Source organism: Taurulus bubalis (assembly GCF_910589615.1).
Source record: "Taurulus bubalis genome assembly, chromosome: 19".
Taxonomy (NCBI): domain Eukaryota; kingdom Metazoa; phylum Chordata; class Actinopteri; order Perciformes; family Cottidae; genus Taurulus; species Taurulus bubalis.
In genome coordinates, this window is record NC_136607.1 from 18,194,286 (window position 1) to 18,205,231 (window position 10,946).

General features: G+C 38.4%; 3 protein-coding genes across 6 annotated transcripts in view; 1 reads left to right on the forward strand and 2 right to left on the reverse strand.

The window, feature by feature from the left end:
- Positions 1-1,621, reverse strand: part of enoph1 (enolase-phosphatase 1) — a 4,432-nt gene extending 2,811 nt beyond the window's left edge. The window contains exons 1-2 of the mRNA XM_079235317.1: positions 1,341-1,621; positions 382-483 (exon numbers count right to left, since the gene is read on the reverse strand). Coding sequence (XP_079091443.1) covers positions 382-483; positions 1,341-1,424 — 186 coding nt within the window. The 5' untranslated portion in view covers positions 1,425-1,621. The remainder of the gene's footprint in view (positions 1-381; positions 484-1,340) is intronic.
- Positions 1,622-1,864: 243 nt separating this feature from the next.
- On the forward strand, positions 1,865-8,005 carry hnrnpd (heterogeneous nuclear ribonucleoprotein D). 3 transcript variants are annotated; one of them, XR_013771213.1, is made up of 9 exons: positions 1,865-2,148; positions 3,107-3,275; positions 3,651-3,812; positions 3,962-4,093; positions 4,225-4,324; positions 5,595-5,759; positions 5,851-5,942; positions 6,307-6,408; positions 7,190-8,005. XR_013771213.1 is itself a non-coding variant. In XM_079235559.1 (8 exons), the coding sequence occupies exons 1-7, from the start codon at positions 1,982-1,984 to the stop codon at positions 5,916-5,918; spliced, it is 963 nt and encodes a 320-aa protein (XP_079091685.1). In that variant the 5' UTR covers positions 1,865-1,981; the 3' UTR covers positions 5,919-5,942; positions 7,190-8,005. The 3 variants fall into 3 exon arrangements, 2 of the variants coding, with proteins under 2 accessions (XP_079091685.1, XP_079091686.1); XM_079235559.1 differs by lacking the exon at positions 6,307-6,408; XM_079235560.1 differs by lacking the exon at positions 6,307-6,408 and having other exon boundaries at positions 5,851-5,938.
- Positions 8,006-8,040: 35 nt separating this feature from the next.
- Positions 8,041-10,299, reverse strand: LOC306751905 (vesicle-associated membrane protein 8). 2 transcript variants are annotated; one of them, XM_079235563.1, is made up of 3 exons: positions 10,232-10,299; positions 9,330-9,500; positions 8,041-8,191 (listed from the first exon to the last, which is right to left on the reverse strand). In XM_079235563.1, exons 1-3 carry the CDS (start codon positions 10,232-10,234, stop codon positions 8,054-8,056), a joined length of 312 nt encoding a protein of 103 aa, XP_079091689.1. In that variant the 5' UTR covers positions 10,235-10,299; the 3' UTR covers positions 8,041-8,053. The 2 variants fall into 2 exon arrangements, with proteins under 2 accessions (XP_079091689.1, XP_079091688.1); XM_079235562.1 differs by lacking the exon at positions 10,232-10,299 and adding an exon at positions 9,851-10,004.
- Between the last annotated feature and the right edge of the window lie 647 nt (positions 10,300-10,946).

Below are 10,946 nucleotides of genomic sequence, written 5' to 3' on the forward strand. Positions count from 1 at the left end.
CACACATTTTATTTCTGGGAAATGTGTGTGTGTGTGTGTGTGTATATGTGTGTGTGTGTGTGTGTGTGTGTGTGTGTGTGTGTGTGTGTGTGTGTGTGTGTGTGTGTATATATATATGTCCTGTTTTTATCTTATATGATGGCAAACTGATTATATTTGCGTATTAGATCGTTGGTCCGGGAACACAAAAGGAAGCTATTTCAAGAACCAAATGATTGATTTCTTTATCAAGAAAATAATGTCTGGACTGATGGATAATCAAACTAATCCATGTTCCAATAGCATACACAACAAGAGGCAAAGTATTCTCCTCCTTCACGCCCTAATCTGTTAAACCGGAAGAAATTTGCTCTTGATTCAATCTTGAAAGCTCCTCTTTACCTGTTTCTTTAGCAGATGGACATCTTGTTTGCACTCGTCTTCCTCCCAGTGATTAGACAAGTACTCCTCCAGATGCTCCCGGATGTATGGAAATAAGATATCCTGAAAAGCACAAAGTGGAGTCATTAGGTGTCTCCAGAGAGAGAGAGAAATAAATAATTCAGATGCAAAATAAACTGGTTTGTATCCATAAAAATAAAATCTTTTCTTTTTCATTTCTTCATATTTAATTCATTGTTTTGTGCCTTTGGTGCATAATATTGTGACTGTTTGTGTATTTTGTGATGAATAAATGCTATGCTGCGTTCAAGTCAAATGGGATTAATGAACATCTGGATGGATCTACTTACAGCTGTATGATTACAAAGTAAAATAAATATACTGTCCAGTGACAATATGACAAATCCTTTAAATCTGTTTTTATATATATATATATATATATATATATATATATATATATATATATATATATATATAAATAAAACTGTACATTAAACTGTGCGTCATCACATCTCACCTGTTCTGGAAATAATACATACCAGTAAACTTTGGCAAGACATTTTTATATTTATCTTGGATAATAAGTATTTCGAAACCAATCTAAAAAAAATTGCAAGGTTATACTTTCATAAATGTAAATTTGCTTAAGTAAAACCTCCCTTTCATGTTTTGAAGAAAGAAATAGAGCTATATATTAAAGATATATATTTGCCTATGTATGTGTTTTATATGCTGGTCAATTGTCTCATCGCATTTATAAAAGAAAGTTATTTACAAGTAGGAAACTTGCAATTACGACAACTCCCATGTGACGTGAACGCGGCATACAGTCTGTTTTTAATCGGGCAGTGACAGAATATTCTGACAATTACAGTGACATTTTAAGCGAGTTTATTATGCAATGTGAATATAAAAAGCGGCGGTAATTAAGAAAAAGAGCAATAAAACACATAACCTACCTTTACAAATGTTATAGGTGTGGTTGTGCCTTCGATATCCAGCAAGAGTGCACTGGTACCAGCAGGAATTGAAACAGTGGCCATTTTTTTTTCAGGAGTCTGCAGCTGGTTAGCTTATAATTAGCAGCACCACAGTGTGTTAAAGAACCTCACTGGTTCTCGAACCCCCCGGGGACAGGTGAAGCGGAGCACAGGTAATTCGAGAAGCTAAAACACGTGCCACCTGGTCAGCTAGCTAGCTACGCTTCGCCATCACAGTCGCAGCTAACACGCACCACACACTGACTTGACTAAAAGAGAGCGGAGGGCACACATGTTCGACGCTGTGAGGTTCGGGCCACTGCTCGGCGGTGGCGCTGCTGAGCGAACGGCGTCTGCCCCAAAACACACGAAGAAGAAGAAGAATAAAACGGAAATCGGCTGCGATGAAAACAAAACGACGCTCACAAATCACCTATCAAATTGTAGCAAGTGAAACTACATTTTGCCTCATTTTACAATTTAATTATCTCTAAATTAACGCCAAATATATATGTATTATATATAATATTAGCTTAGCTTCTAGCAAGCTAACTAGCTTCGCTTCTGCAGACGACGTAGCTTTGAGTTTAGCTACAATATAAAAACACCAAACGACAACAATGTCGGACGATTATGAATTCAGCGAAGACCAGAGCATGATGCGAATGGACGAGGACGGGGAGGCAATCAGCGATGACCCGATGTCTGCGGTCGGGGACTGTGGCCCGATGGGGGGCGAGGCCGAGGGGTCGAAGATAGACGCCAGTAAGAACGAGGAGGACGAGGGGTACGGTGACGTCACACTCACGGTTTAAACTAGACCCCCACATGTAAACACGTTTACCCAGCCAGGGGGAGCATTGAGAGGCTGCAGCTTAAAAGTGCTGTTTTTCAGCTGTGGAATGTAACTCCATTACTGTACTTAAGTACAGCTTTGAGGTACTTGTACTTTACTTGAGTATTTTGCTTGTAAATATTGTACTTTTTACTTCACTACATTTGTCTGACAGCTTTAGTTACTTTTCAGGTGACAGTTTTCCTTCCCCTTCCTGTCCAGTGAAGATATCGTACCTCCAGATGTGTTGATGTTGAATGTGTGTGATAAACTGAAGGATGAAGCGTTCCTTCATGTGTTGAATATTTGTGATAAACTGAAGGATGAAGTGTTCCTTCATGTGTTGATGTTGAATGTTTGTGATAAACTTTATGTGTTGAGAAACTCCTCCTACTTCTTCAGATAAATAAACTCTTTAAAAAGCCTCTTGGATCAGCTGGAAAAAGCATCAGCACACATCTGAAAACAGGCTGTTAGTTATTTTTTCGAGATACGAGGTTCTCACAGGACAGAGATGCAACACACGTATGATGATCTTGTAGAATACGATGCGTTGATGTAGATTTTACTAAAAATATCATATAAAGGAGTTAGAAGCCAACATAAACATGAATTCAGCAGGAATATTAATCCAGAAACCTCAGATATTTTAGAAAAACACTGACAAAAAAGTACTTTACATACTTTAAAATACGTTTTTATGAAAATACTACTTACATACTTTTACTTCATTGAGGTTTTGATCATTTTACTTGTTGTGGAGTATCTTCTTAGTGTGCTATTAGTACTTCTACTGAAGGAAAGCATCTGAATACTTCTTCCACCGCTAGTTGTGAACACCAAACGAGTGTCGTTTTCTCAATCTGCATTGTGAGTTATGATTTCTTTACATGTGCTTGTTTGTCAATAGGAAGATGTTTGTCGGAGGGCTCAGCTGGGACACGACTAAGAAGGACCTGAAAGATTACTTTTCCAAGTATGGAGAGGTCGTAGACTGCACCCTGAAGCTGGACCCCATGACTGGTCGTTCACGGGGCTTCGGCTTTGTGCTCTTCAAAGAACCAGACAGTGTTGACAAGGTACAGTCTTGCTGCCAGAAACAGTGTTTACGTTATCCTGTATATAATGTGTAAATCAGACTGAATATAAGGCTACATGCACAGTAGTGACGTGTTTATTTAAAATAAAGCTGTCAAATAGGGAACAACATTATCTGCTGTGACTATCCTCTTTAATCATGTGCTGCTTTTTCTCTGTTGCAGATCATTATGAACTAAATATCTTTGAGTTTTGGTCAAATTTAGCAGCAGATTAATTGATGATGAACATAGTTGAAGCCCTATAATAAAGTGAAACAAAACGGCCACCCAAATCTGATTATTAGGTTATTAACAAATATTAACACTAAAGATTATTTTTCTATGTGACCCCTTTTTGGTTATTTCGTTATGCAGGTTGTCACACATAAGGAACATAAACTCAATGGAAAGGTCATTGACCCCAAAAAAGCGAAGGCCATGAAGAGCAAGGAGCCCGTGAAGAAGATCTTTGTTGGCGGTCTCTCTCCAGACACTCCTGAGGAGAAAGTCAGAGAGTACTTCAGTGCCTTCGGAGAGGTATACTTATTTCTAACATTCCCAGATTTAGCTGTTAGTCGGAGCTGTGGCTCATTGGAAACATACATTTTTTTATCCATTAACTTCCCCGTGAAACATAATTAAACACTTCTCATGTTATTGTCTGCATTCGTTGATAATGTGAACAGTTGGAGTCAATAGAACTTCCCATGGAGAACAAAACAAACAAAAGGAGAGGCTTCTGCTTCATCACATTCAAAGAGGAGGAACCAGTTAAGGGGATCATGGAGAAAAAGTACCACAATATTGGACTTAGCAAGGTGCACACCCCTTTTTTCTTCTGTCAAATAAAACCTGATCTCCTGATAAATAGATGGGCCCGTTTTATGGCGGCTTTTATAAGTGATAGCGTGATCGCTGTGGAGCTAAAAACCTATTTGTGTTCCTGTAGTGTGAAATAAAAGTGGCAATGTCCAAGGAACAGTACCAGCAGCAGCAGTACTGGGGAGGAAGAGGAGGATACTCCTCCGGGTCTCGAGGAAGAGGCGGTGGTGAGTGGAAGAAACGTTGCTGCTACATGTCAATAATGTAAATAATGCACCTTTTTAGTCCCTGCTAAGCAGTATAATGTCAAACTTTAGATTAAGAAAATGAAGTGTATAACTTAATTCATTAAATCGTAGTAATTTCTTTAAAGGAGTAGTTCAACATTTTGAGACATATGCTTATTCCCTTTCTTTCCAAGAGTTGGATCCATCTCATGCCCACACAGTCTCTGTGAAGCCGGTGGTTAGCTTAGCATAAAGACTAGAAATTATGTGTAATAAATAACACCAGAAAGGCCCACACTGTGTTGTAGTGTCTCTTCTACCAGGAAGTCCTGCTCAAGATGGGCAGCAAAATATATATATATATATATATATATATATATATATATATATATATATATATATATATATAAAAAACTTTCTTGTATGTACATATAAGTACAAACATGGACATGACATCACCAAAAAAACACAATGTTAGTATGGTCATGAAAAACCTGTAAAAAGTCATTCAATTTGATCAAACTAGATTTCAGGCCTGGAGAGTCAGACACTCTGACTCCCACAAGACTCCCTGACTCCCACCAGATAGCGATCAAATCTCATGAAACGCTAATCACATTGTAATGTGAGGTGTGAACATGATTATTGATCGTTCAGACATCATGTCTGTGATCAGTCTGATTCTGAATGAGTTTCCCCGCCTGAGACTCAAATCAGACATCAGGAGTTTCCTACAGAGTCTTTGGACTCAATCGTTATGCTAAGCTAGGCTAACCTATTGAATTGAATCTTGTAGAGCAGCACGGTGTCAACTCTCTCCCACATGTGGTTCCTCTAACGTTATTGTTGTGATGAAGATGATTATTGTGCTCTAACCTCCGACCCCATGGAGGCGGGCTGTGATGATGTTAACAGGACTGACTGGATGCATTGATGGATAACGATCTCTCTCTCTGTCTCTCTCTCTCTCTCCCCCCCCCCTGTCCTCCACACTGAAAGTTACGTTGTTCTCTGCGTTTGTTAATTTTAGACTCCAACTTTTATTCTTGTTTTCTTCTCGATTTAGAGAATGTATGGTCATGAAAATGTGGCTCAAAAGTGTGAAAAAGTATTTTTTCTGTGTGTGATCCCCGGCAACAACAGACACGAACATGAAGGGAAGCGGATGATAAATAACGACACAAACAACTGAGCAACATTTAAAGTGCTTTTCAAACAAGAGAGGAAAAAGATTCCAAGTAATTATAATAATTGATTCGTTTAACTGCAGGTCCCAATCAAAATTGGAACCAGGGTTACGGCAACTACTGGAATCAAGACTATGGCAATTATGGCAATTATGGCAATTACGGTTACGGTAATCAAGGATATGGAGGCTATGGCAGCTATGATTACCCCGGTTACAACAACTACTACGGATACGGTGACTACAACAGTGAGTGAACCGACTCGCCGATTTCATTGGTTTTCTGTTACTTTTGAAATGATTAATACACCTGTAATCAGATTCTGTGCCCCACGTTTAGATCAACCTGGCGGATACGGCAAGTCGCCGCGGCGCGGCGGTCACACCAACAGTTACAAGCCGTATTAACGGAGGAAGCTCATCTTCAAGTAGGTACGTAAAGACAGAAATACAGCTCTTACTTTACATTTAAAGTAGTTATATTATCTTTGCTGTTTGGTAACATTATGTGTAATTTCCTCTTGTAAATTTCTTTTTCTCAGCACCGTCAAGTGCTTTACAGTAGTGGTAACATAGAGGCTACACACTTGTGCCGATTATTTTTAACAGCCGGCCTTCTGCTGCCCTTCTTTTGCACCTTTTTTCTTTTTTTTTTCTTTTTTTTTTAACTGTAACGTTAACAGGTAAAGTACTGCTACTACAAGTAAAATGGATACCAAAGTTAAGGATGTGCAAGGAAACAGAAAAGGAAGTATGTTGTCTCCTAACTCTGACATACCTTGTTTGTACCTGCCAGCGGAGCTTCCTTGCAGGCCATGAGCTGACTCCCAGATACTCTCAGGGCCCGCTCAATGCGGACCGGGTACGAGAAGCATACGCTCTCGAATGCTGCCATTTGGTATGGTCTTACAACATCCTGTATCCGCATTTCTAAACTAAACAATATGGGACACGTCCAGCTTTGTCATCTTTCTTTCCATTTTTCATTTCTTTGCAAGTGTTTGTAATGTAAAACTTAAAATATACACATGTAATTGTCATTTTTTACAGGCCCTTACTTCCCCCACAAGTAATGATTTATACATATGAGAAAATAACTATTTGCTTTTCAAAGGATACGTACAGCATTCTCTGGACTTTCCAGTTCCTATTGTTAATATATGCATTCCTAATCTTATCTAAAATGCTTGTTTCTTTATTTAGCTCTTGTAGCCGGTAGTCCATGAGCTAAAACCTGGTTCGTATTTGGACGAGACCGTGTTTGGGGGAGACAAAGTGCTTTACTTTGTCTACATGTATTGCTCTGTTTTGTGTTACTCACAGCGATGGAAAAGACTCCTCCTTTGTTAATTTTCTTGTAACAAATTTCCCTCTTGTAACCTTTTGTAAAACAAGAAGTTTCCAGAAAATTTGCATGTAATGCTTTCTGTAATGTGTATTTTTAATTTTTTTCTTTCACCAATCGAAGGTTTCTTCCATTTAGTATTTTGACTTCTTCAATTTATTGCACTTCAGGATTTCTAGCTTATGGACTAACTTTCTTTTTTTACTGTAAAATGTTAAAATAATTGTTTTTTTTTACATTGGACATTATAAACACGGGGGATTCCTGTTTTACTTTTGAATTGAACAGGTTTTTGTTCACCTAAAGCTGATCTGTTTTGGTTTGTTTCCCGCAGGTGTCAGAGTGATGACAGGCAGCAGTGGGCTGGTGGAGCGTTGGCCAGAGAGATGATGGTACCCAGCAAAGATCACTGAGCTGATCGTAAGAGTATAATGAAGAGCGCTATGACCTACAGTACATTTCCTCGACATTTACCGGAGTCTTTGTGTTGTATCTTTAAAAAAAATGTGTTTTGCATTTATTTAGATTGCTGCAAAGGTTTAGCAGTTCGCGTTCCTCATCCCTTCTTGTTTTTTTTGTACTTAATGTTCCCCAGATGCTATTTGTGAATTTGCTTCTTTTATTACACAACTGAAATGTTAGAACGGTTGGAACAGATCACACACATATATATATTTAGTGCTAGCAAAGAATGCATACAAAAGCGTTGTTCCAATTTATCCTCTTTACCATCGTCATCAGTCATATAATACACATAATTACAGAGTTTGACAGTCAAACATACAGTGTGTATATATATATATATATATATATATATATATATATATATATATATACATACATACCGTACACACACAGGTAATTGGACAGAAATGCGATAAAATAAAAATAAACATTTGGATTTGTGATCCTTTGTGAAATGTTAATATTACGTCACATGTTGTGAGTGGAGTGTTCAAGGAAGTATTTCAGCCAACTTTCTAACAATTTATCTTCTCATCATAATCTTCATCGCAGCCTAATCACTAAGCTTGCAGCTGTTACAGAATCATTTGAATTTACATGAATATTTTGCTCTTGAAATATCTTGTTTGTTTGAGCTGAAATGCCCAGAGTGCTTCTCGATGCTCAATAAAAGAGGTGAGCTTCATCCCTCGTCTTCGTGGCTTTCAGTCCTGAGCTGAGAGTTTTCTTTTGATTAGATCACTTTTGTGGCGAAGAGAATGATGAGGATAACGATGATCAGCACAACCACGCCGATTATAATCATCATTTTAATGTTTTTCCACCAGTATTTCCTGGCGACCCGCGTGGACGTTCTTTGGAACGAGTCGGCCTGAAAAGAAACATAAAGGGACTCAAATAAAACACCAGCGATGAAGGAAGTTCAGGATCCTTTTACTTGAAGGGGAACTCCACCAATTGTACACATCAAAGTCTGTTGCTGGAGTTCTCATGCATAATGTTAACAAAACAGTTGTTTAAAGCTTCTATCTAGGGTCTCCAGAGGGAGTCTGAGGAATTTCACTTTGAAAAGTTTGAAAATGAAAAATAATCTGGAGGTGTGAAGTTAGAAGGATGTGAGACCTCTGTAGCCCGCTGCTCATCTCTGCTGCAGGCTAAAGGACACTAGCATTGAACACACCCTAATCCCATAACGTAACTGTTTGCAGTCGAGTTGCATTGTGGGTAATCTGACGCCAGAGCGTGGAATAAAAAAAGCCGGCTGTCTGGTTCTGCTGCGTCCGTTTTCCACCATGAATCTGATAATGTTCTAAATTGGCAATGCTAAATCGGTGGAGTACTCCTTTAAGCAAAGGTACAAGTACAGTAATGTAGAAATATTTCATTACAAGTACAATTCCTGCAAGTATTAACAGCGATATTCATGATTAATGGCAGAGAAAAAGAAGAAACTGCGTTCCGATACATTAATTAGTTGTATTTTGTTGGACGTTTCTCTATTTATTTGTGTAATTTGACCTCTTAGGATCTCAAACATGCATTTAATATTTATACTGGTCATTACAGCTGCTGTGTACTTACAGCCTGGTTTGTTTACCCTCTTTATTGTCGTGTTATGTTGTCATTCATTAAGGATAGTGGTCCCTAAAACTAAATTGAACAATCAGAAGTGGATCTTCAGAAACAAAAGGTCAAAATAAAACTTGATTGAAATGAAACCTTTAGATTTATCTTTATCTAAAAAAACAACAATATTTTATAAACTTTTTGGAATGTTATATCCTAATCTGAAAAGTAACTACTCACATTGCAAGTAAACAATACAATATTTTCTTTCTAAAATGTAGTGGACTAGCAGTATAAAGTATCTTAAAATGGTACTTTAGTGAATGAAATGAGGTACTTTCCTTGCTTGTAAAACACCTTTTCTACCAGCCTTGTTGTTTTAGTGAATCATATATAATAAATCTGCAGACGTCATCGGAGAAAGATCGTGATCAGATACTTACAGACGCCTGCAGGTCATCGGTCTTTCCGATCAGATCATCTAGTCTGTCGCCCCTCTCCAGCACTTTGCTGATGTTGTTTGTCAGGATGACTTTGACCTCGTTCACCTGACCCTGCACCTGGTCCAGTTTAGCCGCCGAGCCGGAGGCCGGTGGCTGAGCGCGTGTGTCGGCCTGAGGAAAAGTTTAATTTTGAGTCAGAATCTCCTCAAACCACACTGGATGGCAAAAGGGCAACACCATCCGTGGTCACTGTTTTTCCTAAAATGACCAAACCTCACTTCCTGTAACTGAGTGAAGAGTGAAGCGCTATCAGCTGTTTTCACCTGAGGCCTGTGTGATTGTCACCTGAAAACCTCAAGCACCGTGGTCACAAACCTAGTGAACACAAAGTGCAACACGGACCGACCGGTGGAGAATGACTTTTTAGATAATAGCTAGAAGAAGAAACATCTTTGAAAAATAAATACACAAACAATATTTCACTTGACTAAACTTCAGTGTTTTAAAAGTACAACACATACCATCGCAGCTGTGTTTCCCAGAGCTCATACAAAAGAAAAGCAAAGTTTCCACAGAGTTATCCAGCCATGCAGGTGCAATAATAAACGGACGCAGAGCTCTGGGCTTCTTGTGAGTCACACAGTCAGAGCTGAACAAATGTCTGCTGAAGGTTGCACCTCTCCTCTGTTACACATTAACTGCCTCACTCCGAGCCTCATTGGCTTCAACAGGAGCCAGTCATTGTCGTCGTCGCCTCGAAGATCTCAGCGGATCAGCACTTTCACTTCCTGCCTCTGGTGAACTTTGCTACCACACACTTCTATGATTTTAGACTTTAAAATAATAAAAACAACACATTTCAGTGAGTGTTTGTCCCAGTGTGTGAGTGTGTGTTTACGTACCATCAGCTGTCAGAGCAACAGGGTGTGTTGAGCTGATATCCCTGGGCAAAGCCCTGACTTCAGCAGAGAGATATTCGCAAGGCAATAAATGGGTGAAGTCACTCTTTGCTTCACTTCCTCATCCTGTGTTGTGCAGCTTGTTAGTTTAGCAACCAGCGACAGTTTATGAATGCAAATGTGCTGTTTTGAAGCGTGAGTTCAGCACTCGCTTTCAAAGCGATCACTACGAAACAGCACCGCCACTCTTTACAAGTGTTACTGGATTTGGAAACTGGCTTTGCCTGCATAACTATGTAGGAAAAGCAAGTTTATTTGAATATAATTAGTATCTTTATTCAGTCATCACACAATACGTATAAACAGTGGAATATATAGTATACAACAATGTGACTAAAAGGGCATAATGCTTATATATATATATATATATATATATATATTTATATTTATATATATATATATACATATACTGTATATAATACAATGACTGTTACAAGTAAAAGTCCTGCATTCAACATTTTACCTAAAAGTATAAAATATATGAGCATCACTTAAAGTATGACAGTAAAGAAATAAAATAATGCATTATTATTTAATTATAATTATTGATGCATTAATTAAAAAGTACAACATTTGCCTCTGAGATGTGGTGGAGTAGAAGTATAAATTAGCATACAATTAAAACACTCAAGTTTAAGTACTTCAGATGTGTTCAGTA